Raw genomic sequence first — 24,479 nt, 5'->3', positions numbered from 1 at the left:
TATCTGGGTATCCAATATTTATTATATTTATATCATTATTCACTAATGTAAATAGAATGAATTAATTTCTATAACGTGCATATAGATACAAAGGATGAGCATTATACTTCCATCTCAAATCGCACGCAACATGGACTGCTCATATATTTATATGATATACATTATGATTATCAGCAAATTTGTTTTAATTCATCATTCAAACTTGAAACCTGCCCTGTGATTATACATATATGATCATTAAAAGATCATTTTCAATAAACACATAAATTTAAAGAATGCCCAATTCTTACGTGTTCAAAATTTTGGAGCGCATAGATAAAATAAAAAAATGTACTTTTGAACTGATGTTATATAGTACTCGTAACAAATAGTAAAAGTAAAATGGTAAACAATGATACATGTTTACAGTGTACAGTGTACATTTTGAGAACACCGAGAAGAAAAACACATTCCGTATTCGTAAAAATTTGAATTTTTTTTTTTTGACATTTTAAAGAACACATTGATGATGTGATCAAAGAAAAAAATGGTGTCCACCTGACTTTGTTCTGCTTGGGACCCATCTTTTATTCTCTCTCTCCGAGGGCGTCGCGTTTATAATTAATATTGACACGAGGCACAAGCTTGGTCGAGTAATTAATATGAAAAGAGATTCAACTGCACGCTGTCGCTAATATCACAAGCCTTTATATAAATCAATTTATCAAATTAGTATCAGCAGATGTTAACAGGTTTATAATATATTCTGGTGAAAAAAAAACCACGTTGATAATGCTACATCCGCTTCTAATTATAAAAATTATTTAACTAATTTAAAAAGATTAAAAAAATAAATTAAATTAATTATTTGTAATAAATAGGTGTTGTATTTTCTAAAATATCCTTGTTAATCAAATATGATAGTTAGAATTACCATTATTAGAAGAACTACTTAGAAAAAAATACATAAATAATAAAGACAAAATAGTTTGGGATCTTATATTTAGAATTAAAATAAAAATCAAACAAAATTTTATATTAAGGACAGGAAGTAGTATATCATATTCATAGTATATCTTACATGATACAGTAAATAACAGGACTTTTGAAAAACAAAAAGTCCATAAAAAAGGAGGATGGTTTGCTTTTTGTGTATCCTAATGATATCAAAGCTCTCTTGTAATTTTAAGTAAAATATTACGAATTTAATCTGGTTTGTGACATAATTTATCAGTGTTTATTGTTTTTTTTTTCTTTCAAAAGAATTTTCAAGGTCAGACGTCTCATGTCTCTGAGCTGGGACACCCACACACCCACACACACAACTGTCGACCTCAGCGCCAACCATTCAAATATTTCGAAATGGTTTCATATGAATAGTCATCATCAATATTGAGATTTCAACAACTTACTTTTTTTCTCTCTTCAAAACAGGATTCAAATATTAAAAAAAACAAGTATAATCCTTAAAAGAAAAAAATTAAAATTGTCATCATTACTGGGCACGGCACAGACCTTTAGTTGTTTTATGAAAATAATATTCATCATGCCAATACCCTTCTGTGATTAACAAAATAAGCACTAAACAAAAACAAGAAATAAAGGGGGCCAGCTAGGCCTGGAAGGCTGGAACGCGCTTCCCACGTTTTCTAATTTTTGTTTCATTTGTGTTTCTTATGCCCTGCTTTAATTTTAATTAATCAACCACAAAAACAAACAAAATTGAAATGAGCATTCACAACAAATTTCATACTTGAATAAATGAGACAAGTGAGAGGAGGAAAGGAGAGAAATTTTTTTAATAAACTCAATTTAAAAAATTTTAAAAATGGAGTAAAAAACTTTTAATTAATTTTTATTACTTTTTTATATTACTTTTTTTTAATTAAAATTTCAAAACTTCGCTTCTTTAATTTTTTTTTTAAATAAAGCTCATTAAAACGTACCAAACATTACCGAAAAGCAGATCGGTCCGCGACCTTACAACTTGGCATGTACAACGCCATCGTCTCATACTTGAGCATGACAGTTCAGCAAAGCCGAGTTCACGTGTTCTTTCACTTCTCCCTCTTCATCTGTTCTTTCTTCTTCTCTTTTTTTTTTAAAACCGCAAAACAAGTTTTTTTTTTTTTTGGGGTTCGACCGACGTAAAATATTACGCGTCTTGATGTGGGCCCCATTAATGCTGTCATTTTCGGGCTCTAACAGTTTGACCCAATTCTTCTTGAATGATTTAACAATTGGCCCATGACACGCAATGGAATCGACTAAACTGTTTTTTTGGGTTAGATTCTCTGTTCCGTCGATCGCATGGCCTCTCCAAGGCCCAAAGTGGGGTTTTTTCAGTCCCTAATGTCTGTCTTGGTTAATACAACTGGGCTTGGCCCTCTCTTTATTCCCAAAACAGAAAATTAAAGTACGTATTCACCAGGGGCCCAAAAAAGGAAATTACCCCGGTGACTTCAATTTCAAATATTCCTCTTTTGATTTTCGATTGCGACTGTTAAATTTCACCATTTCCTCAGGCGACAAGTGTTCCCTTTTGTTTTTCTATTTGTCTATGCTTTCTGCGTGTGACTCATTGCCAAAACAAAGCTTGCTTCTGTGATCATCGTGTCTTCAATGAGGTAGGGTTTTGATTGCTGATTCGTTTTCTATTTCTACGAGATCTTTTGAATTCTATTTTCCTAATTGATTTCGAGAAACCTTTCTGCAGATAAACCTTGGCTTTCACGAATTTCATCGAGAAATATTTTTTGTTGATCGTTACTTCCAGAAGGAATCAGAAGAGGACTCATTGAGTTCTTAAGCTCGACGGCGGAGTTTTATCAGGTCAGTCTAACTTCCCGTTATCAAAGGTGGTGGATTTGGGCCTCTAGTTTGGTTTCCGTTCGAAAAGACCATTGTTATGTGTATTATGTATTTTCTGTTTTTCGTTCTCTGTGTGTAATCTCGACTTTTATTGTTAACTCGACTGTGCAAATAGAATTCTAAGGATGCTTTAAGAACGCCACTCTTACATATGGTCTGGGTCTCCGGGATGACTACTTGGTCATGCTTTCCTTGGAAGATTAGCATATAACTGTGTGTTGGAATTTTTTGGCAGCAAGCAACTGTTTCATAAATAGTGTTGTTTGATTGAGATGCTGAGACCAATTGACTTGTTCTTTTTTCCGAACTTCAGTGCATCAAGTTGTCAGTTAAAGTCCAGTTAATGTTTCAGAGAAACCAAAGAGGTTATGGTCCTAGATGTGTCAACTTTGTTATCGCTTTATGTGAATCGAAACATCTGGCTGCACTGAAACGTGACATGGTGGGTGGGAACGAGCGGCCGTGCTATGCATACTTGGCGCAATTTCAGGCTGAGCTGCCGGGTGTTTTGGCTTGCTCATATGTGCTACAAGTCCATAGTGTCACTACTAGCCACTATAAGGCTGACAAAGTTGACACACACACCGCTCCCTTCTTTTTTTCTTTTTTGTTTTAAGTGTTTGTGCTTCATATTGACTTCTATCTGGCAAATTCAAACTGTGCAATTATGGCTAACCCATTAGTTTATATATTTAATAGAGTTGAGGTCACGGGGTTGCAGTTATCTGAATTTGGAAAGCCTTGACATCTCCCTTGCTTCGTGTCTGTTTCCAGTTTGGTTACTTTTATGATTATCTTGAAGCTTCTTTGATGTGCGTGCATAAGTGTTGGTACAAGAGTCTAGATGTTTTATCTCAATCCAGAACTGAAGCAAAGTCAGACTGAATAATAGGTTCGGTTCAGTTTTCAAGTTCATTACAAGCTTAGTTGGCTAGTGCGTTTTAACGGTTGCATATCTTCCTTCTAGGTTTGAGTCCTTCTTCCCAACCGATTTATTACTCAACGCATCGTATTAAGCATCTCATTATATACTTTCGTCTAAAAGAGAAAAAAGAAAGTATCTTATTATATTCTTTGCTACATTCCCCCCCTCCCCGGTTTCCTTCAAGTCCTTATCATGATACTTCACCTGATGAGCAGAGGGATTCTGTTTTCTTTATTTCTATTAAGCCAGTCAAAGAAAACTTGTAATACTTCATCTGCCATACAAAAAATTATTTAAGTATTTTGGGTTCAGCACTTAACCAACATGCCTGTAGTACCCACATCAAATATGTTTGCCTGTCTCTTTATGCTTGGTTAGTTTTGTACTTGGATTTGAAGCATGGAGACCGGAACAGTCCGCAACATGGGCGCCGTTGCACTGAGAAATCTAAAATTCCATTTGAATTGATGTTTGTAACAGATTTAATGAGGGTTTTTGCCGTGCATTGGACACAAACGATGCTTTTTTTTTTTTTTTTGGGGGGGGGGGGCGCTTTGCTAGATGTCTACATTTTCATTACGTAAAACAAGGTGGAAGTTATCGTGGGGACGATCCCTTCCTGGCCTTAGTGGTGTATGAAGGTGGGGTCACTCTAGAAGGCAGAAGCTTCACTATTGTGATATAATCTGTTATGGTCATAACCTGTATTCAGTTTGTTCTGTTTGCAGTGAAGCAAAATAGCAGTCCGACATCACAGGTTCTGACCATGAATGCTTTCCCCTTCTAGATTTCTTGTGGGGACGTATTTTAATTTCTTGTTTGCTCTAGTTCCATCTAGTTACAGCTTATGGAATTGATTTACAGGGAGTATGTGTGTTCCAAAGACATGTTTTTTAGAATTTGTAAAACAACAAACTCGATTGCTCCTTGCCTTCGTCGTGCATTGTTTGTACTTAGACTGGCCAGTAGGTATATATTCATTATCTTACTCTTTTTTCGCTCTGAGTTATACTTATGTGAACAGAATTGCATTTCTTCAGGCTCATCGGATTCTCAATTGGGCTTTCATTCATAAATTCCGCGGCTTGTGGATTATTCCAACTTGAATATGAGCAATTCATACCCTGAAGATCACGTAAGTGGTTCGTCGTTGCTGGTTGCTTAATGCCTATTACATCAACTTCTTGTCAGTAGTAGGTATAAAGATGTAATGAACTACCTGCGCAGGAAGAAGTAACTGTTGCGGGATTTGAAGTTCCGAAGTCTCCCGGTTCCAGTTATAACAGCGTGTATCCTTTAAATGAAGATGACGCTCGTGATCCCCCCACTGTACCTCCGCATTTGCAGCATACCTTGCTCAATTGTCCTGCTAGTAGAAGCAATTCAGAGACTCTTCCACTGCCTCATGACGTGATTCTCAATCATCTTTATATTGAGAACCGAGAGGCTCCAAGATCTGTGGTGGCATTAGGACTTACTCATCGCTTCCGATCAAAATATGTTACTGTTGTGCTTTACAAACCAGTCCAAAGAGGCAGTACTACAAGCGTGTAATTTCCATATGAAAAACTTTCTTCCTTTGAACAGTTCGCCAGGATTCGGCTGAAAGATCAGATTTGTATAGGAAATTATATATTTATTGCTCGCACTCTAATTTCTGTTAACTATGCATGTTCCTTTTAATGTTATGCTGCAAATTTCAGCTGCGGCGGTCCAAAATTTTTTTAACTAGAATAAATTAGAACTAGAAAATAAAAAAGAATATTAATTTAAATTTGTATGAATATTAGTATAAATAAATAAAAATAGCAAATAATTCGAAAATAATTCAAAGTTAAATTTGATTTTTTAATTATTATGAATAATAAAAATCAATAAATAATTAAAAAAAAGAGATTGGATTTCGATATAAAACTGTATTTTTTTGAAGAGAGAATCCAAAGTGAGGTGAAAATGCAAGAGTTTTTTTTGTGCTCCAAAAAATATATATGGTTATATTTCTATCTGGAAATGAGATATGTACCACAGGAAATAAACGAAACTCAGCACTGAAAACCATCTTTACATTGGATGGTTTTGTGTTTTGATGATCCTACCTTATTAACCCTAACTTTTGTATTTATTATCACTTTCATTGCTGCCCCTCTAGATGGTATTCGTGAGCTTGTTTCTGAATCTCTATTTTATAGAAATAATATTATTTCTGGTGCCATTATTCCTATTTCCACAGCTATAGGTTTGCACTTTCATCTGATATGGGAAGCAGCATCCGTTGATGAATCGTTATGAACTAATTGTTTTGTACTTCTTACTTGGTGTAGCTTGTTACATGAGTTGTGAGTGGGAACTTAATTTTTGTCTAGGTATGCGCCCTTGGATTGCTATTGCATATTTAGCTCCTATTACAGTTGTTACTGCTATTTTCTTGACCTGTCCAATTGGCCTATTTCAGGGGGAGAATTACATAGGAGTAAATTTACAAATTAATTATCAAACAAATCTTTAATAATTTCAAAGTCGGGCTGGACATTGAATCAGAAAAGTAAGTGCTTCATGGTTCTTATGGTCTAATTGGTTGGATCACGGTTAGGGGTGGAAGTAGGCTAGGCTCTTATCAGGGGTCTACGGTCTAGCCTACTTTAAGCCTAGCCTAACCTATTTAGTAAATAGGCCAGGCTCAGGCTTAGGCCTATTGCAAGGCCTATTTAGATAAACAGGCCAGACCTGTTTTTATAAGACCTAGCCTATAAGCCTACAGGTTTGGCCTATTTAACTTTTTTTTTAATTTACACTATTATATAATATAATCTAGATTAATTTTATAAATTATTTATAAAATTACTAACTTAGCCATAATCCTAAGTCTCACATCCCATCATTCACACATAAACGCAACCCTTTTATCAATCAATCTTTCACCTCTACATTTCTTTTCTTTGATCACTCAAGATGACTACGTTAGCTTACTCCCTCTCTTCTGACTTACATTGTTCACTGAAGCATAATAATTGTAGTAAGTTTGTTTTTTTTTTTTTTTTGATAACAAAAGGAGACCTTAGCTAACACCTACGTGATTGCCGTTATTAAGAGAGCAATCTGTATCCAAAAGTTCAGCCAGTACATGATGTGGTTCATAGACCATGTGAAATCCCAGCAAACCTCCTAGACCGAGCTTCGCCAGATGATCAGCCGCAGCGTTGCATGCTCGAGGTGTGTGTGATAGTCGAACCTCCCAATTTCTATCCATGAGGGACTTAATCGCACAGATGAGAGTATAGTCCGCATGGCTCTCCTCGGATTCAGTAGATAAGAGCTCTATTACTGTCGAGGCATCTGATTCTAAGATAATTCTTCGGTGTCCATCATCCCATGCAACTTTGAGTCCATGCAGACAGCTCCACAACTCAGCCGAAAGAGCATCTCCATTGTCCATCCGACAGACAAAGCCTTTGAGGAACTCGCCCTTTTCATTTCGTAATAACCCTCCACAAGCATTAGAGTGCATCGAGTGAGAAAAGGCACCATCTACATTTACCTTGATCCAACTAGCTTCAGGTGGTTTCCAGTTTGTTGTAACAGCTCCACGTTGCACTCCTGGTATGTGAGCCCCCTTCAAGAGAACCTGCATCTCACGTATGCCCATTACTATTGCTGAAGCGTTCGCTATGAGTACATCATTATGAAGCTTTTTCCCTTCAAAGATGATCAGGTTACGGCGTCGCCATATCCACCAACACAATACAGAGAATAGGCTCCCCCACTCCATGTTTTTTCCGTCTTTTCTAGTAATATTCCACCGGACCCAATCAGGAAAATCTAACGTACAGAACTTCTTCCATGCAGTAGGGTGAACTAGTTTTTTCCAAAGCGCTCGTGTGTCATTGCACTCTCGCAGCACGTGTAGCAGGTCTTCCACCTCCTTCTTACAAACTGGGCACCTGTCATCATTACTCAGTCCTCGTTTCTTCCGAGCTGCATTAGTGAGGAGAGCTTTACGAGATGCTAGCCAAGTAAAAGTTCTGCACCGTTGGGGTATTCGTAGTTTCCATATTCGCCCCCAAGAAGCATCACTCGTTGTATCACTTCGGCTGATCAATTGATCATAAGCAGATTTCACAGTGAAATTACCACTACGCTCCCACTTCCATCGTATGCTAGGATTCCTCGCAGTACTGTCAATACCCTCCTCAACCTTATCCCATATCTTCTTGATGCCCGACCAGATGTTCGATCCCCTCCGCTTATAGTCAATGGTTGGCATTAGGTCATTTCCACATCTATACTTATCACGAACGATTTTAACCCATAGATCGTCACGACATTTCGCGAGTTTCCATCCTAGTTTCATGAGCATTGCGTGGTTCTGGAGGGTGGCATGCCTCAGTCCTAGGCCACCACTTGTCTTACTTCTACAGACTGAATCCCAGGCGACCAAGGAAGTCTTCCTCTTGTCAGGTGTACTCCCCCACAGAAATCCTCGATTAAGTTTATCAAGAGTTTCACAAACTGAAGGTGGCAGCAGTGTTGTTTGCATGACATAGTTGGGGATAGCGGCAGTCACGGAGGAAATCAGTGTTGATCGCCCTGCTAACGAGATGGAATTAACTTTCCATTTTGATAATCTCTCTTTGACCTTGTCCACAGTTGCTTGAAAAGTCTCCTTGGTGGCCTTTTTGTGATGCAAGGGGACACCCAAATATTTACCCAGATTAGATGTTTGAGTAAATCCCAAGGACCTGCTAATCTCAGAGCACCTCGTATGATTAATGTTAGAAGAGAAGCATATGTGGGTTTTAGCGAGATTGACCTTTAGACCTGAACTCCAGCAGAAAGATTGGAGACAATTATTTATCAGTTCAGCTTGTTGTAGAGAAGCTTCCGCAAACAGAAGGATATCATCCGCAAAGAATAAGTGAGAAAGTGGGGGGCCATTTTTTGTAAGCCTGATTGGTTTCCACTCTCCCCGCTCCACCCTTTCTTGAATCATATGAGCTAATTTCTCCATACAAATGACGAATAAGTAAGGGGAGATTGGGTCTCCTTGACGTACTCCTCTAGAAGATTTGAAGGACTCCGCTTTGCTTCCATTCCAAAGGAGTTGTAAGTCAGCCGTGGTAACACACGACTTAATAACTTCCATAAAATGTTCTGGTAAATTCAATTCAGTCAAGCAATTCTTCATGAAATTCCAATTAACTCGGTCATAAGCTTTTTCCAGATCAATCTTAATTGCCAAAAAACCTTTCTTCCCACGCATGGTGCGCATAGAATGAATGACCTCCTGTGCAATAATAATATTATCAGAACTGTGACGCCCCGGGACAAATCCACACTGATTAGGGGAGATGATTTGATGCATAAAATTTTTCAATCTATTTGCTAGTATCTTCGTCACCACCTTATAGACCACATTACATAGGCTTATAGGGCGGAGGTCTCTGAAGTTCTCAGGTGGATCTTTTTTAGGGATAAGTACAATCAGCGTTCCGTTCACCTCTTCAATAGATTGGGGGTTTGCAAAAAGACTCTTGACAAACCTTAAGAACATAGGGCCGACAGTATCCCATTGATGTTGAAAGAATAACGCATTAAATCCATCTGGTCCTGGAGATTTTAGGGGCCCCATACTAAATAAAGCATTTTTTATTTCATCGTCCTCAACATCTCGGGCACAACATCTCAGATATACATCATCCACGGGCGGGTAGGAAATTCCGCACGAGATACTTTCTCTAATCATGTTGTCTTCTTTGAAAAGGGAGGAGAAAAACAACGTTGCCTCTTGTTTTATTTCTTCAATATTATAGCACCAATTGCCCTCTTCAAGGCAAATAGCATCTATTCGGTTGGCCTTTCTCCGTCCGTTGGCATAACAATGAAAAAGCTTGGTGTTCCTGTCTCCATATATATTCCAATCTAGTCTCGCTTTTTGAGCCCACAAAAGGGACTCTTGAGCAAGGACGCCTTCAAGTTCCTTCCAGAGCTCAGTTTGTAGTTCCTCATAATAGCTTGTGTTAGAGCCACGAGCAAGAGCCTTATTCACCCCATCAAGTCTTTTCAATAGTTTAGTTTTCCGCCCTTGGATATGCCCAAATACATCTCTATTCCACCCTCTACAAGCTTCGGTGAATTGTGTGATATTAGGCTTCCAATCCATCTCATTCTTCCATGCTTCTTTAACAAAATCATTAAACTTATCATGTAAGACCCATGACGCAATGAAGCGGAACGGCCGCTGAGGTTGTTCCCTACACAGATCAAGACGAAGTAGAATGGGGCGATGGTCAGATTTATAGCAAGGGAGATGGGTTACCTTTGCATGAGGGAAAAGTCGACACCAGTCATCATTAGCTAAGTAACGATCCAAGCGAGCTTCTGTGGTTCCTCGTTTCCAAGTAAATTGTGGCCCACTGAAGCCCAAATCCTCCACACTGCTATCTTCGTACCAATTATAGAAGTCTCGATCAGCCGAGATTTTGTTAATAGCAGAAGACTTCCTTTCAGACGCAAATAACGTTGCATTGAAGTCACCCCCAAGAATCCATGGGGCCTGTGTGGCGCTCTCAAGTCGTTGCAATTCACTCCAGAGGCTGCGTCTTGCCATAATATTAGGACAAGCATAGATAATAGTCATAACCCAAACTTCATGGCGGCTGTTTTCTAATTTCAAGTGCATGAATTGTCGGTGTCTTTGGAGGACCTCCACTCTGCGTATCCCAGCATTCCATAGGCACCAGATCCCACCACTATAACCTTCAGACTCAATAAAAGTAAATGCTTGGAAGCCAAGACGGTGAATTCGTTTCTCAGTGGTGATTGTATCAGAACGAGTTTCGACTAGCGCAAGAAAGTCAAGCTGATGGTGATTCTTCAGATCCTGGACCAGGTTCGGAAATGTCTTCGCACCTGTCCCTCTTGAATTCCAGATCATGAAATTCATAAAGAAACTAAAGGGGAGTTCTGTGCTACTTTCGTGTCTAGCACCTGGACATTATCCACTGTCATCCTCATTGTTGCACCGCCGTTATTCACGCTCGTAATGGTGTTATTGGGGTTTGACTCGTCGTTTCCACCCACGTGCAGCATATCCTTTGCACTATGTTGAGTCGGTTCAGGGGTTTGCATGATGTCCATGCAATCTGAGCTTTGCCCACACGAGTTCTTTTCTAGATGAAGCGGCATTGGTTCCTGATCGGGTGGTTCCCTCTGAAGCAGCGCGAAAGAGTTGGTAGAGGTTATGGGTTTGTCTTTTAGCTCCATCCCATGATTCACTTTCGAGTTGGGCCTATTTTCTTTACCTCGTGGCTTGGGCTTCTCATTAGTCTTTCGTTTTGAGCCCACCTTAACCCAAGTAGCAGAATTAATAATATCTTTCCCAAAATTCCTTTTCAACGCAGGTCCCACATGTGCGACTTTGCCACTTTTATCCGTTGGGGATCCCACAGATTTCGTCTCTATCTTCGGCTCATCCTTGGCTATTATCCTGTGCTGATTTTTTGCGTTATTTCTCATTGTAAATCCCTTTTTATCCGCTCCAATAACTCCCCTCCGAAAATCTCGTTTCACTAGCATCTGTGGCCCTAAGTGGTTGGTGGTCGTCGCCGTCACGGAGTTCCTCACGGATCGTTGTTCCGATCCAGGAAGGCTATCCTTCCGAGCAGCCTGATCCCCAGAAGACGTTACTTGCTCACTCTCTTTCTTGTTTGCTTCATCCGACAAAGAGCCTCCCTCATCTGGCGAAGTGATAATCTCAGGACAACTGTGTTGTTCATGACCGTATCTCCCACAATGAAAGCAGACCTGATGGAGCCCTTCATATACTATCTGTCGATCTTCTCCCCAGGCCGTGAAGGCAGGCAATAAGGGTTTTTGCAAGTCAATTTCTACGCATATCCGGGCAAAGCCCCCCTTATCATATATGGATGTGGACCTGTCCACTTTAATTGTACGTCCCACCATGTTTCCAATAATCCCCAACGATTCCACATTATAGAATTCCATCGGAAGGTCTGGTATTCGAATCCAAGCCGCAATGCGTCTCTGGGTATCAGCCTTCCACGGGTTAAAATTAGGCCTCCACCGTTGCACCAGCAAATAATGATCATCAATCATCCAAGGTCCCTCCTGAAACGCAAAATCTCGGTCTTCCCTACTAGTGAATGAAATGATGTAATAATCATTACTGAGCGGAGTAACCTTCATTGGGTGTTGCGGTTTCCACATTCGTCTTACTCTATCAATGAGAATATGTCTTGGAACTTGTATGCCCAGGAGCTTAATTATCAGCGAATTCATCCAAGGTTGGCACCACGCCGTGTATTGTTCGGTCGACACAGAAAGCACTGGGTATTTCGGCTTCCCCGCACGGTCTTCAATTTCCTCCCCATCTGAATCTTCCTTTCTTTTACTCGAGTTAGCCTCAGCATTCATTTTTGCATAGAAGCCCTTCCACCCATTTACGATGTCTTCATTCCCATCATGATTCACAAGGTATCCCCCACAACCTAGGGAGAGAAGCTTTTCCTTATATGACGAGGAGTTGTTTCTCCGGTCTTCATTGATAGGCATTTTGCTCCTCTTTATTCCCTCTCCTATCCCTCCACTACCAAAGACAAAAGGCATAGGCCCCTTGTTCTGATCCGGCCCCTGGTTCCCAACATGACCTCCGCCATCTTCACCAGTCTCATTACCTCCATCACCGTTACCGTCCCCCCTTCCGTCTCCATCGCCTCCCACGCTCTCTCTCATTCTAAACTCCCTATGTTCTTGTAGTAAGTTTGTTTTAGTGATGCCCAAATGAAATATTATAATATTGCTAGAAAAGCAAGAGGTAAAATCTAGTTTTAATTACATGCCACTTGTTGGGTTTGGTTGATTTTAGAAAATATATCTCCTTAGTTAACATATAATTGGTTTTTCTTATTCATATTTGTTGGAACAATTATTGTCACTAAGTATTGTTTTTCCTTACTAGACTCTTATTATCTTATATTGTATGTGAGAATAGATCCTAAGCTTTTAAGACATAATGTAGGTTTTAAAATAGGTTTGAAGAGTTATATATGAATTTGTAGGCATGTACTTTTAAGCCTATTTAAATACTTAAATTTTAAGTAGGCTTTTAAAAAGGCTTTCAGGCCTTTTGAAGGCTCAGGCTTGAGCTTAAAAAAAAGCCTACATGCAAGCCCAGGCTTTAGATCTCTGTGCAGGCCCAGGCCTATTTAGCTAAAGCCTAACTTAGCCTAACCTATTTCCACTCCTAATCATGGTTGAATCAATAATTAAACAAGTTTTAAAAAAAATTTAAAAATAATTATGTGCATATGTAAATTATATATAATTATTCATGACTAATAAATAGTATTTTTTGTGCTAATGAATAATACAACTGTTTATTGGCTTTTTTTTTTCTTGATTCTATATATAATGTTATACAAAGTTAATTGCGGTAACAATACAAGCAACCGTTGCTTTGCCTGTACGAATATTTCTTTTTGTTAACCGAGCCTCGGTAGACAATTTAAACAAAAGTACTTGCTTCTTTCTTTAGTAACATTAAAAAAAAAAAACAGCAAAGTTAAAACAAAAAAGACACAAAACTGAAGGCGTGCAGGTTAAAAATAAAATGCTAGGATTCTAGTTCTATAACACACACACACCCCCCCCCCATATGCATATATTGGATGGAAAATTTTCCTGTGATTATATATTTTGGTTGTATCGGTTGGTTAACATCTGTGACGACATACTTCTGAGAATCCGACATATGATTTATAGTTAAGCAACCCGAGCAATTTAAAAATGTGGACCAGCAATATTGTTGCCCATCGTTGTCTCATGACGTACGCTCGACTGATAGATTGAAACACACAGAATTTCTTATCGTAAAACGTACAAAAATGCGTGGGCGTGTCCATGTCCAACGAATAGGAGCCACAAATTGAGAGAGAGTAAAAGGAGAAAGAACTCTAAGAACACTTGAAAGGGTAAGTTGGTATTCATATGATATTGTTTCTTTCACTGTCAACACATGCAATAAGTTTCAATCACAAACACAATTCGCTTTCATTTATGAACTGAAATATAAACAATCCAGTGACCTCATTTTCTTTGTTCCATTTCGCGGTAGTCTTCAACTAATTAGCAATTATATGGACGGATCCTTTCACCTTTTGATCTATCAACCGAGCGTCATGTGCGACATATATTTGATTCAATTGGCGTTGGTATAGTATGATAATATCTAAAAATATAGGCCATATGCAATATTTAAATGTCATTTTTTTCAATAAATTTTATAGTTTACATTCAAGTGTTGATTTTAATTTAATTGCAAATTACATTGCCAAGTGTAAGTTTGTGTGTGTCTGCTTGCATATTCACCGCGCCAACTTGCCACATATATGCTGATAGATAGAAAATAAATGAAATATATAATTTCAATTCAACTTTGGGTTTTCAATTAATGAATAAACTACGTTAGGATATGCTGAAATGTGATTAATTTTATGTTGATATAAATATATATAATGCTCTATATTGAATAAAACTGAGTTAATATATGCTTCTCAATTACTTGAGGGTGGGGTTGTGCCAAGGTTATTAGCTAAGCCCAAAATTGCAAATCCTCTTTCAATACGCATTCAGTGGAGCTGTTACTAAAATCCTAGCTTATGCTTCCCTGCAAAGCACTACAATAATCTTACCAGTAGTATAACCTAAGGATAGATGCTGAGCCATCGTGTTTTCATTACCCTAGAGGTTTTACAAAACTCTCATGAAAAACTGGAAAACAATAAAATATTCTACTATATACAGTACTGGATATAAGTATACAATTAATTAAGAAGATACTAGCTTCTAGATCAGCGATATTGCGAGATACCGCGACGAAATCCCTCCTCCCCCAAATATACCTGATCCAGGCTGCTGCACAGAAAGTCACGGCTAACTAATATATACGCACACATGCCGTAAATAAACTCTGAAACGGAAACATGCATGCATACGTGGGAGACAGACTAATTAATGATCAACACTTAATTAAAATGTATGTGATCCCTGGGATGTACAATGAGACTTCCTTTCGAAGATGCGGCGAGTTGGATGTTATTTATTTTATTGTTTGTTTAGAGTTTCTCGGCCATTGGGAATCCATCGGCTCTTACTAGGGCAGGCTTTTACAGTGTCCACGCCTTCCTTTTTGTCTCTATACCTTCGCAATTTCTTAAAATTAAGTTCTCTTAATTATTTTTATATTAATCTTCAAAGACTAAATCCTGCTTTATAAATGAAGCGACCAAATAGTAATAAAGCACGTATACTTGAATGGGGAAAAGAACCAAAACCTCCTTCTATAAATACCCCACTGCACATCCTTGTACATAACCCCAGCATCTTGAGCTATCTCAGTTCCTTATTTCTCTATTCTGAGTTTTAATTTCTTCCACAAACAATGGCAGGTATTGAGGGGTTCCCAGGAAGCTCCATGCATGGGGTAACAGGCAGAGAGCAAACCTTTGTATCCTCGGTAGCTTCCCCGATGGTCCCAACTGATACAACTGCCAACTTCGCTCTCCCTGTAGATTCAGAGCATAAATCCAAGGTGTTCAGACCCTTGTCCTTAGCCAAACCCCACATGAGAACCTTCCATTTGTCTTGGATCTCCTTCTTCACTTGCTTCGTTTCAACCTTCGCAGCTGCTCCCCTGGTTCCCATAATACGGGACAACCTCAACCTCACAACGTAAGACATCGGGAATGCCGGGGTTGCCTCTGTTTCAGGCAGCATCTTCTCAAGGCTGACGATGGGTGCAGTGTGTGACCTCATAGGCCCTCGCTATGGCTGCGCTTTTCTAATTATGATGTCAGCTCCTACTGTTTTCTGCATGTCGTTCGTGAAGGATGCTGCTGGGTACATAGCAGTGAGGTTTCTGATCGGCTTCTCCTTGGCGACATTTGTGTCGTGTCAGTACTGGATGAGTACGATGTTTAACAGTAAGATCGTGGGTTTGGCTAATGGGACGGCGGCTGGGTGGGGCAACATGGGAGGTGGGGCCACTCAGCTTATAATGCCGTTGGTGTACAAGGTGACCCGAAGAGCTGGGGCTACTCCTTTCACTGCCTGGAGAATTGCGTTCTTTGTTCCTGGTTGGTTGAATGTCATCATGGGACTCCTCGTCTTAACTCTTGGCCAGGACTTACCTGATGGAAACCTCTCTACCTTGCAGAAAAAGGGTGATGTTGCTAAGGACAAGTTCTCCAAGGTCAGTTATAATTTCTTTCTGATTGGTATATTACGACAAATTACAGGACATGCATGGATAAGGATGCTGATTAAACAGATTTGTTCAGGTGCTGTGGTATGCCATAACAAATTACAGAACATGGATTTTTGTTCTTCTCTATGGCTACTCTATGGGAGTTGAATTAACCACTGACAACGTCATTGCTGAGTATTTCTACGACAGGTGAGTTCAGCTCCACTCATTAAACATATATATCCTTCTGGCACTATCGTCACAACGATTTGATTAATTATTAGTTCATACAAAAACAGGTTCAATCTGAAGCTTCACACAGCTGGGGTCATCGCAGCAACATTTGGAATGGCCAACATCGTAGCTCGTCCCTTTGGTGGATATGCTTCAGACACAGCAGCTCGCATATTTGGCATGAGAGGGAGGCTTTGGGTCCTGTGGATTCTGCAGACCTTAGGAGGGGCCTTCTGTATATGGCTTGGCCGAGCTAATTCGCTACCCATTGCTGTGTTGGCTATGATTTTCTTCTCTATGGGAGCTCAAGCTGCCTGCGGTGCAACATTTGGTATAATCCCATTCATCTCAAGGAGGTCTCTGGGGATCATATCGGGTCTGACTGGGGCCGGGGGGAACTTCGGGTCGGGTTTGACCCAGTTGATTTTCTTTTCAACCTCCAACTTCTCTACTTCTACTGGTCTTTCCTTGATGGGTGTGATGATTGTGTGCTGTACACTTCCTGTGACTCTGGTTCACTTCCCACAATGGGGCAGCATGTTTCTTCCTCCTACCAAAGATGTTGATAAATCCATCGAAGAATATTATTATGCTTCTGAATGGAACGAGGAGGAGAAGCAGAAGGGATTGCATCAGCAGAGTCTCAAGTTCGCGGCCAACAGCCGATCTGAGAGAGGCAAGCGTGTGGCCTCTGCCCCAACACCACCGAATACAACTCCTTCCCTTGTCTGATCCTTATTTTATTTTTTTAACTTTTGGGTTTTAATAATATAGGGGAAATTGCAAAAAAAAGACTTTAGAATTGCAAAAACGCAGATAGGAACCCTTGACAACTTCATTTTAGGTTTTGACAATTTTATGACATATTATTGTCACAGGCTATAGTGAAGTTGTCAAGGGTCCCTCTCTGCGTTTTTGTAATTTCAAGGTCTTTTTTTTTTTGCAATTTTCCCTTTAATAATGCACATAGAAGAATGTACTTATAATGTTGGTAGGCATTCATGCTTATTAAGTGAAGATGAATGCCATGTAGTATGTACCATTAAGGAAACCTTAAAAAGAAAGTGGGAAAATCCTAATATACAGATATAGAATATTATAAGGGGAAGTTGTTTGCAGGTGGCATCAAATGCAAAATCATTGGTGAATATTAAGGCCTTTCAGCTGATGCCATTACTATGAATCTTAACATGTCAATATTATTGTTTAGTTGCCGGAGAGTTCGTCTCTGCTTGTGAAAACGTAGAATATATTGGTAAGTCAAAGCATATTCTGAATCATGATGGAGACACCAACGCTGATGCATGCAATTCAAATGATTTGAATTATGTGATTAAATTTGGGTTTCGCGTGGAACTGCGGCGTGGTGGGAACGAAGTTGCATCATCACGTCTGCTGAAGAATGGGATTCTTTACCACTATCTGTCTTTTCACTAAATTCTAAGTTTTATGGACTGGCAGGCAGTTTTAGGCATATGAATTCGTTTACGTACGATCAAAAAAGACGAGAAACAAGGTAGCAAGAAGGGAAATGAATTTATTTACTCTAAAATGCTCCATGCACATTCATCTCTTTTTCGCTGTGGAAATGCTATCCATAAAACAGAAAAACTAGAAACGTGAAAAAATAGTATTCTGACCGCAGCGTTGCATGTTAAACAAACGTCCGAGTTTAAATATATCAATGTATAACATAAAATTCATAGTAAACCAATTTATGATCAATGTCACCTTCATAGTACATGAAAAAGAGGTTTAATTTTCAGTATAATTTGCATTTATGTTTGAGATTGCAGCCTTATGTCAACTCTTTTAAAACAATAACTTCAACTGCGGGAACATGATTCCCTGGTTTTGGCTCAGCATGTCGGTTGCCAAGTATTAGAAGTTTTACATCTCAACATTAGAAAGCAAATATGATAAAGGACAATGGAAGAGAATAAAAATAAAAATATAAAACATAAAAGAAGCCAAAGCACATGTCTTCTGTTGAACTAGACTCTCCTCCTGCGAGGAAAAACTTGATTTACACTGCCGCTCCATTATGTACACAAGATTTTTGCTCCCTGATCAAGAGTTTTTTTTTTACCGGAGATCAACAGAGTTAGGAATTGTAGTTATAAACACACCAGCAGAGACGAGAACTCACATCAGTCACGAGCTTTCGCGTAAGAAATTATTATCGGACTCTAAATCCTGCCGTCAACAAGGTCACAAATAATGCAGAGGATCTGTGTCTTCTCAAACTGGGTGATAAAACCTAGATGCTTAATTTCCCACTGCCTCCACAGGTTGGGCATGATCGGCCAGAAGAACATTTTGTACAATAGCTCCATTTCTTTGGAAGGCTGTGAAATTCAGGTGAGTGAATGAATTCAAAAAACTTGCGATGAAAGGAATGGAGAGAAATAAAAATAGTACCCGGCTGTGAATCGAGTAGCCATATTCTTGGAAAGTTTTCTTGCCCTCTCGGCATTTTCCTCGGAGAGTTTCTTGAGCACAAATCCTTCACCTTTGCATTCTGAGCATAAACCAGAACCAGCACAATCTTCGCATACTCTGAATTGAATCTTTTTCACAAGAAGCTTTCTTTACACAAACAGTTGCCAATAAAGGGTGCAATTTATCACAGTTTGATCTATTTAATTAAAGATAAGTGCATGACCTTTTTTTGGTTTTTTTTGTGGGTTACACAGCCTATCTCTAGGCTAGCCAAATATTGGCATTAGTGAATTGTCAACACACAATCAAGTTCACAAATGCCATATTTCTGGAGGACAAAGAACAGCATCTGCAATTGTTCAGTCGTCATGTAATGCGGAAACAGGAACGCCTAATATAATTGAATCTTCGGTCTTTAAGAAGTTTCTATACTTTTTAGTGTTAATGGAACTTACCGCTACATTGTCATCTACAAGAATCATAAAATTGATGAAGAAGCAATTTTTACATCCTTGGTTGAATAAAAATGTATAATTTTTAACATTGGCATAAAGTAGACATCGTAGAACACAGATATTTCCAAAATACTTCTGAATGGAAAGATCAATCACTGACCTCTTTCGTTTCAGTAGGTTTTGTTCTCTTCACAAGAAGGGTAACTGCTGCACCGACAAGAGTTGCAGTGACAGCCACTGACGCCGCTGTTTCAGGTAGTGCAGAGGTAATAGTGGAACATTTCCTTCCTTGTAACTGTGACTTCACATCTATAAAAGATACAAAATGAGACTCGAAAATACGTTGGTAAGATATGTATGTCCTCAATTTTAACAACATTGATCGGTGGATTGCTGTCCTAGGAGTAGGAACACCATAAAACAACAAATGGAAAAGTTTAAACCAGAAGGTCTGAGGAATGGTTAACTATGCTAGTGAAATAAAAGACAAGAAGAGAATAGCATGTAATAAAACAAATTATTTTCAACTAACAATAACCCAAAGCAAGTGGTAATCTGTATATAATATAAAAACTCCAACAAATAATATTATGTATGAGAACAATAGCTAATTTCTGAGACCATGCAGTGTACAAAACCCACACTAATCTTGATTGAAAATGATAGAAAGATGACAATGAAACAGTAGGGGTGAAACTCTACAAGTGACAACCATCATAGGAAAAGAAAAACTTGGCGTACTATAATACTGAAAAGTTCGATATTGCTGTCATTTATGTGCTGAGATACAAGCAATTTTCACTTAACATTTAGGAAATTCAACATTAAATTTAGGGTATATCATTTTGACAAGAAAAGCAAAAGGTGACAATATATAAATGGCGAAACCAATAGTACATTACATCAGGAGTATTGAAGATGCATCGACAGGAAATGCACAAAGATTGGCAAGTTTCAACCTTTCTTCTGAAGGCAGTTGGTTTCTTTGTCATAATTCAGGTGAAATAGGTCTTATTAAAGAGTAAGATGAACCAAGCATCCAACTTTGAACACTTCTGCTAGATTGAAAAGTATAAATCTTGCAGGGGTGTCCTCAAAAACTTGTTTCAAGAGACAACTTTTGAGTGCTACAGAGTAGCAAAACGATTTTTCGTGAAACAGGTTTAAGTTGACACCGTTCATTCTGTTGTGAGAATAAACACTAACAGTTGAAACTGCAAGCACAAAAACTCTTGTACAGAAATGAGAACACAAATGAGTCCATTTCAGAACACTTGTAAGATTCCGGAAGCTCAATTTCTTGGGTTTTCCCACGGTTAACTCCACTACTCCAGTAAAATTGAAATCATACAAGACGCTGATCTTTACCAAAAGAGTTAAAGGGCCACTTACGATAGCAGTGGCATTCTCATCCAACTAGACAAAACAGATCAAGAGACAGGTTTCAAGGTTTCAACTGAGACTTTTGGGGACTTCTTTTCAATTTAACATTAAGGCTAATAAATGAGGCAAACGAACCATGTCTATCTGGATTATTACAGGTTTACAATCTAATAGAAACCTTCCACCGTAAAAGTAGGCAATCAATCAGCACGGTGGTTCCACCGAACCGAATTATTGAGATGAAAGCTATCCAGAAGCCGTGGGGATCATTAATGGTGCCTCCTTGAGGTCTCTCGGCAGATTGGTATGTTCAACCAGTAGATTGATGAAGTTTAAATGAGAATATGTAGCAGCAAGAGCTAGTAGTACGAAAATTAAAGGGGGAAATGAAGGAAAGATAATATCTTACTGTTGGAGAAGGAGGGAAGTGAAGTTGGGCGCACTAAGAGCTCCATTAAAGATTTTTCTTCATGAACGATCCTTCCCTGTCCCTCTAACTTAACTGGCCAACCTCCCTAACCACCGTATCTTATCCTCATCTTGTTGAGAGGATTTACCCTCTTAATTCAGGTAAGAATTAATTCTTGCTAAATCCATAACTACCTTTCCGTTGTAGATTTTGTTACATAAAATAAGCGAGTATTTAAGGAAAACACTTTAAAAATTATACTTGTAATTTTATATTATATATTAATATATTGCTCACTGTTGCTGGCAAAGGAAAAAAAAAAAACGAAAATATGTTGCTTATTGTTAAGAAGGGGGAAAAAAAAACAATGGTAACATGCCATTTGCAAGAAAGGCATTGCTTTTTTTCAAAATATTTATTTTCCAATCCTGTGCAATGAAACCAACATCTGTCCAATCAGCAAACACGATAAATCTAGGTAAGATTTTCTGGGCAGATCGCTGCTTCCTTCTGAGCTCTCAGGTTCAAGTGGTGAGGTTTCACGTGAAAAGAGTAAATTTTGTCTCTTCATATTTCTGGGACTTTGCAGATTTGAAGCAGACGCGGGTTTTCTCATGCATAGTTAATATCTATAACGAATTAGACAAACGGAATTCACTAAAGGCTATATGAATTTAATGAGGCTGCAATCCATAGGTTATGAAGTTGGTTCCTTTTATAAACTCTCGCACTGAGTCGTTCTGGACAAAGTTCTGGTGCAAACTCAATTCTATTCCGTTCCCTTTTTAATTTCTGGAGTTTTGGGTAGTAATTACTGTCAGGGACAGTGGTTGCAACGCAGGGTGCAGCGTGCGTATTAATTTCAGACCAAACTCTCCCGTTTGCTCAACTTTAAAATGGCAAGCGAGGGAAAAGTTCGGCGAAATTAAAGAGAATCATCATGTTTGTGGATAGGAGGCAGTATAAAAGAGAATATTACATTGTGAGGCTTATTTTCTCATTGTAACAACTGAATTTAAAAGCATTCAATTCTGATAACAGTTTATCAACAGCCGTGAAGAGGACACATGAAATGAAACTCTTAATCGCACCTGATGTGGTTTTTCAATTTTCAATTTTGAAAAGAGACTTCTCACCGTATCTCTAATCTAGCTAAAGGTAGGTCATTTACACTAATTAAATTCATAAGAAGACTTTTGCGGCTTAACTCAGCAAGTGGCTAAGATTTGGAACTGTAATGAGCTGCTAAACCACACGTGGTAGTTGATTAATCACATGGGTACTAAGAAAACAAGTGAATAAATTTGATAGTGTGCAATAACATAAATTACTCACGGATATCTTGACTTGCGGCACAGACAAAAAAGCTGTGCATGGATATCTGCCTTTATCAGCTGCTCACGAGCTTATTTAAGGCACATTGTTTCCCAAAAGCCCTCACAGCAATCAACCATAAAACCTGTCTTTCTCCACAGGCTGATCAAACCAGAAGCCTCATGTCTACTACAAAGTTCTTTTTCTCTGTTCTTTACCTCCTTATTTCTCTCATCTCTCTAGACGTAGCCATGGCTGGAAGGATCATTCCACCTAGTGCTCCAAGTACAGTCACAAGACCATTAGTTTTTTCAGAAGCAGAAACTTATATGAAGCCAGAGTCGGATCACAAACAGAAAGTTTTCCGTGGGAAGCAAGTGAAGAGTTGTCTGCCTAAAGGGTCTAAGCGTAACTCAGCTCCAAGCAGATTTGTGAACTACAAGGCACTAAATTCCGGAGACTGCTCAGGAATGCATTCAAAAACACCCTGACTTCTAAGGGGGCTGTGTTGTTTAAAGGCGGAGGATTGGCGTGTGTTTGTACATGGTTTTTCACGATCATGAATACCAGTTATGTTTCTTTTTTGATTTGCCTATGATTTGTGATATATATATATATATATATGTTACCTATCACAGTTTTGAACGTTATGATTGATCATTGCGAAGGTGTGAGTTATTTTCATCATGTGTATGTACATTTGTTGTTTGACACCTTGGCCACACGTTAGAAGTGGTGTTGGCTATTTCCCCCCTTTTGCCATCAGTGTGGACAAAATTGTGGCAATCATGGTACATTAATTTACTGAATTGATTTCCTTGACAAAAACACGACTTTTTTTGGTGTTTATCAAAACTTCGTTTAATATTATGCCCTTTACAATGCTTTTTTAAGAGACAATAAGGCGTGTCAGGGCAAAACATAATCATATATTTTGATAATATTTAGAGGAGAAAAAAAAAAACCTTGAGAAATCGCAAGTATATGCCCATAGAAATGCTGAAAATATACTAAAGTATATACGGCCTCTGCGAAGATTCATGTTCAGGTATTTTCCGTAACAGCGGGCTCTATTTGGTTTCTTTATTCACATTGTGCTCCAGCTGTTTCACAGCCAAGCATAGAAATGAGCATTCGGTTATTTGGTTTAGTTATCAGTGATAATCGAATTAATTGAATAACCGAAATATACATATTTACGAAACCGAACCGAAACCAAAGTGTAATAACTAATCAAACCGAATTAACCAAAATAAATTCGGTTTGGTTATCAATTTATTCTGTTAAGGGTTTTTTTTTTGGGGCCTTTTCTGTTCCAAATAGTATGATAGTAGCCTGTACAACATAATAAAAATCCAAACACTAATAATCTATTTGAAAGCCCACACAAGATCCAAAAGAGCATGCAAATTGATAACAAATTTAAATTCAAACATAACAAAAGTCTAAACAAACAAACTATTGGTGCAACAACATTAACATTCAAAATTTAAAGTACAGCGTAACAAAAGTCCAAATAAATCCAACTAACCCCCAGCTCTCCTTATAGGCAACATAACACGGTTATTCGGTTTTTTAACAAGGGAGACTGGTCAAAAAAAAAGAAAAGAAAAATAGGGAGGCCGGTCAAAAAGAAAGAAAATAGAAAAAGATTAAAAAAAAAAAAATAGTTTTTTTAATAAATTTTGATTATACGGTTATAATCAAAATATTTTAAGAGACACTGAACCAAATTGATAACCAAAATAATTAACTGAAAAAAAACCAAATGAACCAAATTAAAAAAACCAGATTAATTAGGCCCTGTTTGGATGACATTGCAAACCATGGTTTGGAAGGCCAAACCATGGTTTGCACATAAAATCATCCAAACAGACAGGTATTTTGGTGAAACCGTGGTCCAGGTTGAAACCATGGTTTTCACTGGTGAAACCATGGTTTCATCAGAAGCAAGAATTTGTGCTTCTGGCTGAAATAATTGAAGGCAACGGCATTGACCCAAAAATACCCTTCATCTGCAGTGCTGGCTGACACGTTCGCTTTGCTCTGCTCGCACATTCACTCTTCGCTCTTCACTCTGCTCGCGGATTCACTCACTCAGGAACCTCGCCTTTCTCTGCTCGCCGCTTCGCTCTTCTGGAGTGGTTCTCTCTGAATTTCGATCGCTGAAAAAAAAACCTCTCGCTCTTGAACATAGCAAGTTTCCCT

General features: G+C 38.5%; 2 protein-coding genes and 1 pseudogene across 5 annotated transcripts; 2 read left to right on the top strand and 1 right to left on the bottom strand.

Annotated features, from left to right (window-relative positions):
• Positions 1-2,456: 2,456 nt before the first annotated feature.
• On the top strand, positions 2,457-5,463 carry LOC114747792 (SNF1-related protein kinase regulatory subunit beta-3-like). Of its 3 annotated transcripts, none has more exons than XM_028936141.1 (4): positions 2,457-2,606; positions 2,696-2,811; positions 4,800-4,910; positions 5,003-5,463. In XM_028936141.1, exons 3-4 carry the CDS (start codon positions 4,884-4,886, stop codon positions 5,327-5,329), a joined length of 354 nt encoding a protein of 117 aa, XP_028791974.1. In that variant the 5' UTR covers positions 2,457-2,606; positions 2,696-2,811; positions 4,800-4,883; the 3' UTR covers positions 5,330-5,463. The 3 variants fall into 3 exon arrangements, with proteins under 3 accessions (XP_028791974.1, XP_028791973.1, XP_028791972.1); XM_028936140.1 differs by having other exon boundaries at positions 2,458-2,606; positions 4,816-4,910; XM_028936139.1 differs by having other exon boundaries at positions 2,458-2,606; positions 3,164-4,910.
• A 9,767-nt stretch (positions 5,464-15,230) lies between these two features.
• On the top strand, positions 15,231-17,028 carry LOC114747797 (high affinity nitrate transporter 2.4-like; annotated as a pseudogene).
• A 979-nt stretch (positions 17,029-18,007) lies between these two features.
• LOC114747791 (uncharacterized) lies at positions 18,008-21,078 on the bottom strand. 2 transcript variants are annotated; one of them, XM_028936138.1, is made up of 4 exons: positions 20,958-21,078; positions 19,326-19,474; positions 18,690-18,838; positions 18,008-18,616 (listed from the first exon to the last, which is right to left on the bottom strand). In XM_028936138.1, the coding sequence occupies exons 1-4, from the start codon at positions 21,001-21,003 to the stop codon at positions 18,529-18,531; spliced, it is 432 nt and encodes a 143-aa protein (XP_028791971.1). In that variant the 5' UTR covers positions 21,004-21,078; the 3' UTR covers positions 18,008-18,528. The 2 variants fall into 2 exon arrangements, with proteins under 2 accessions (XP_028791971.1, XP_028791970.1); XM_028936137.1 differs by lacking the exon at positions 20,958-21,078 and having other exon boundaries at positions 19,326-20,547.
• Positions 21,079-24,479: the final 3,401 nt, after the last annotated feature.

This window comes from Neltuma alba, unplaced genomic scaffold (genome assembly GCF_004799145.2).
Source record: "Neltuma alba isolate B1F8T4 unplaced genomic scaffold, ASM479914v2 tig00005457_pilon, whole genome shotgun sequence".
NCBI lineage: Eukaryota > Viridiplantae > Streptophyta > Magnoliopsida > Fabales > Fabaceae > Neltuma > Neltuma alba.
Note: the sequence above shows the minus strand (reverse complement) of the source record. Positions and strands in the feature narration are given on the sequence as shown.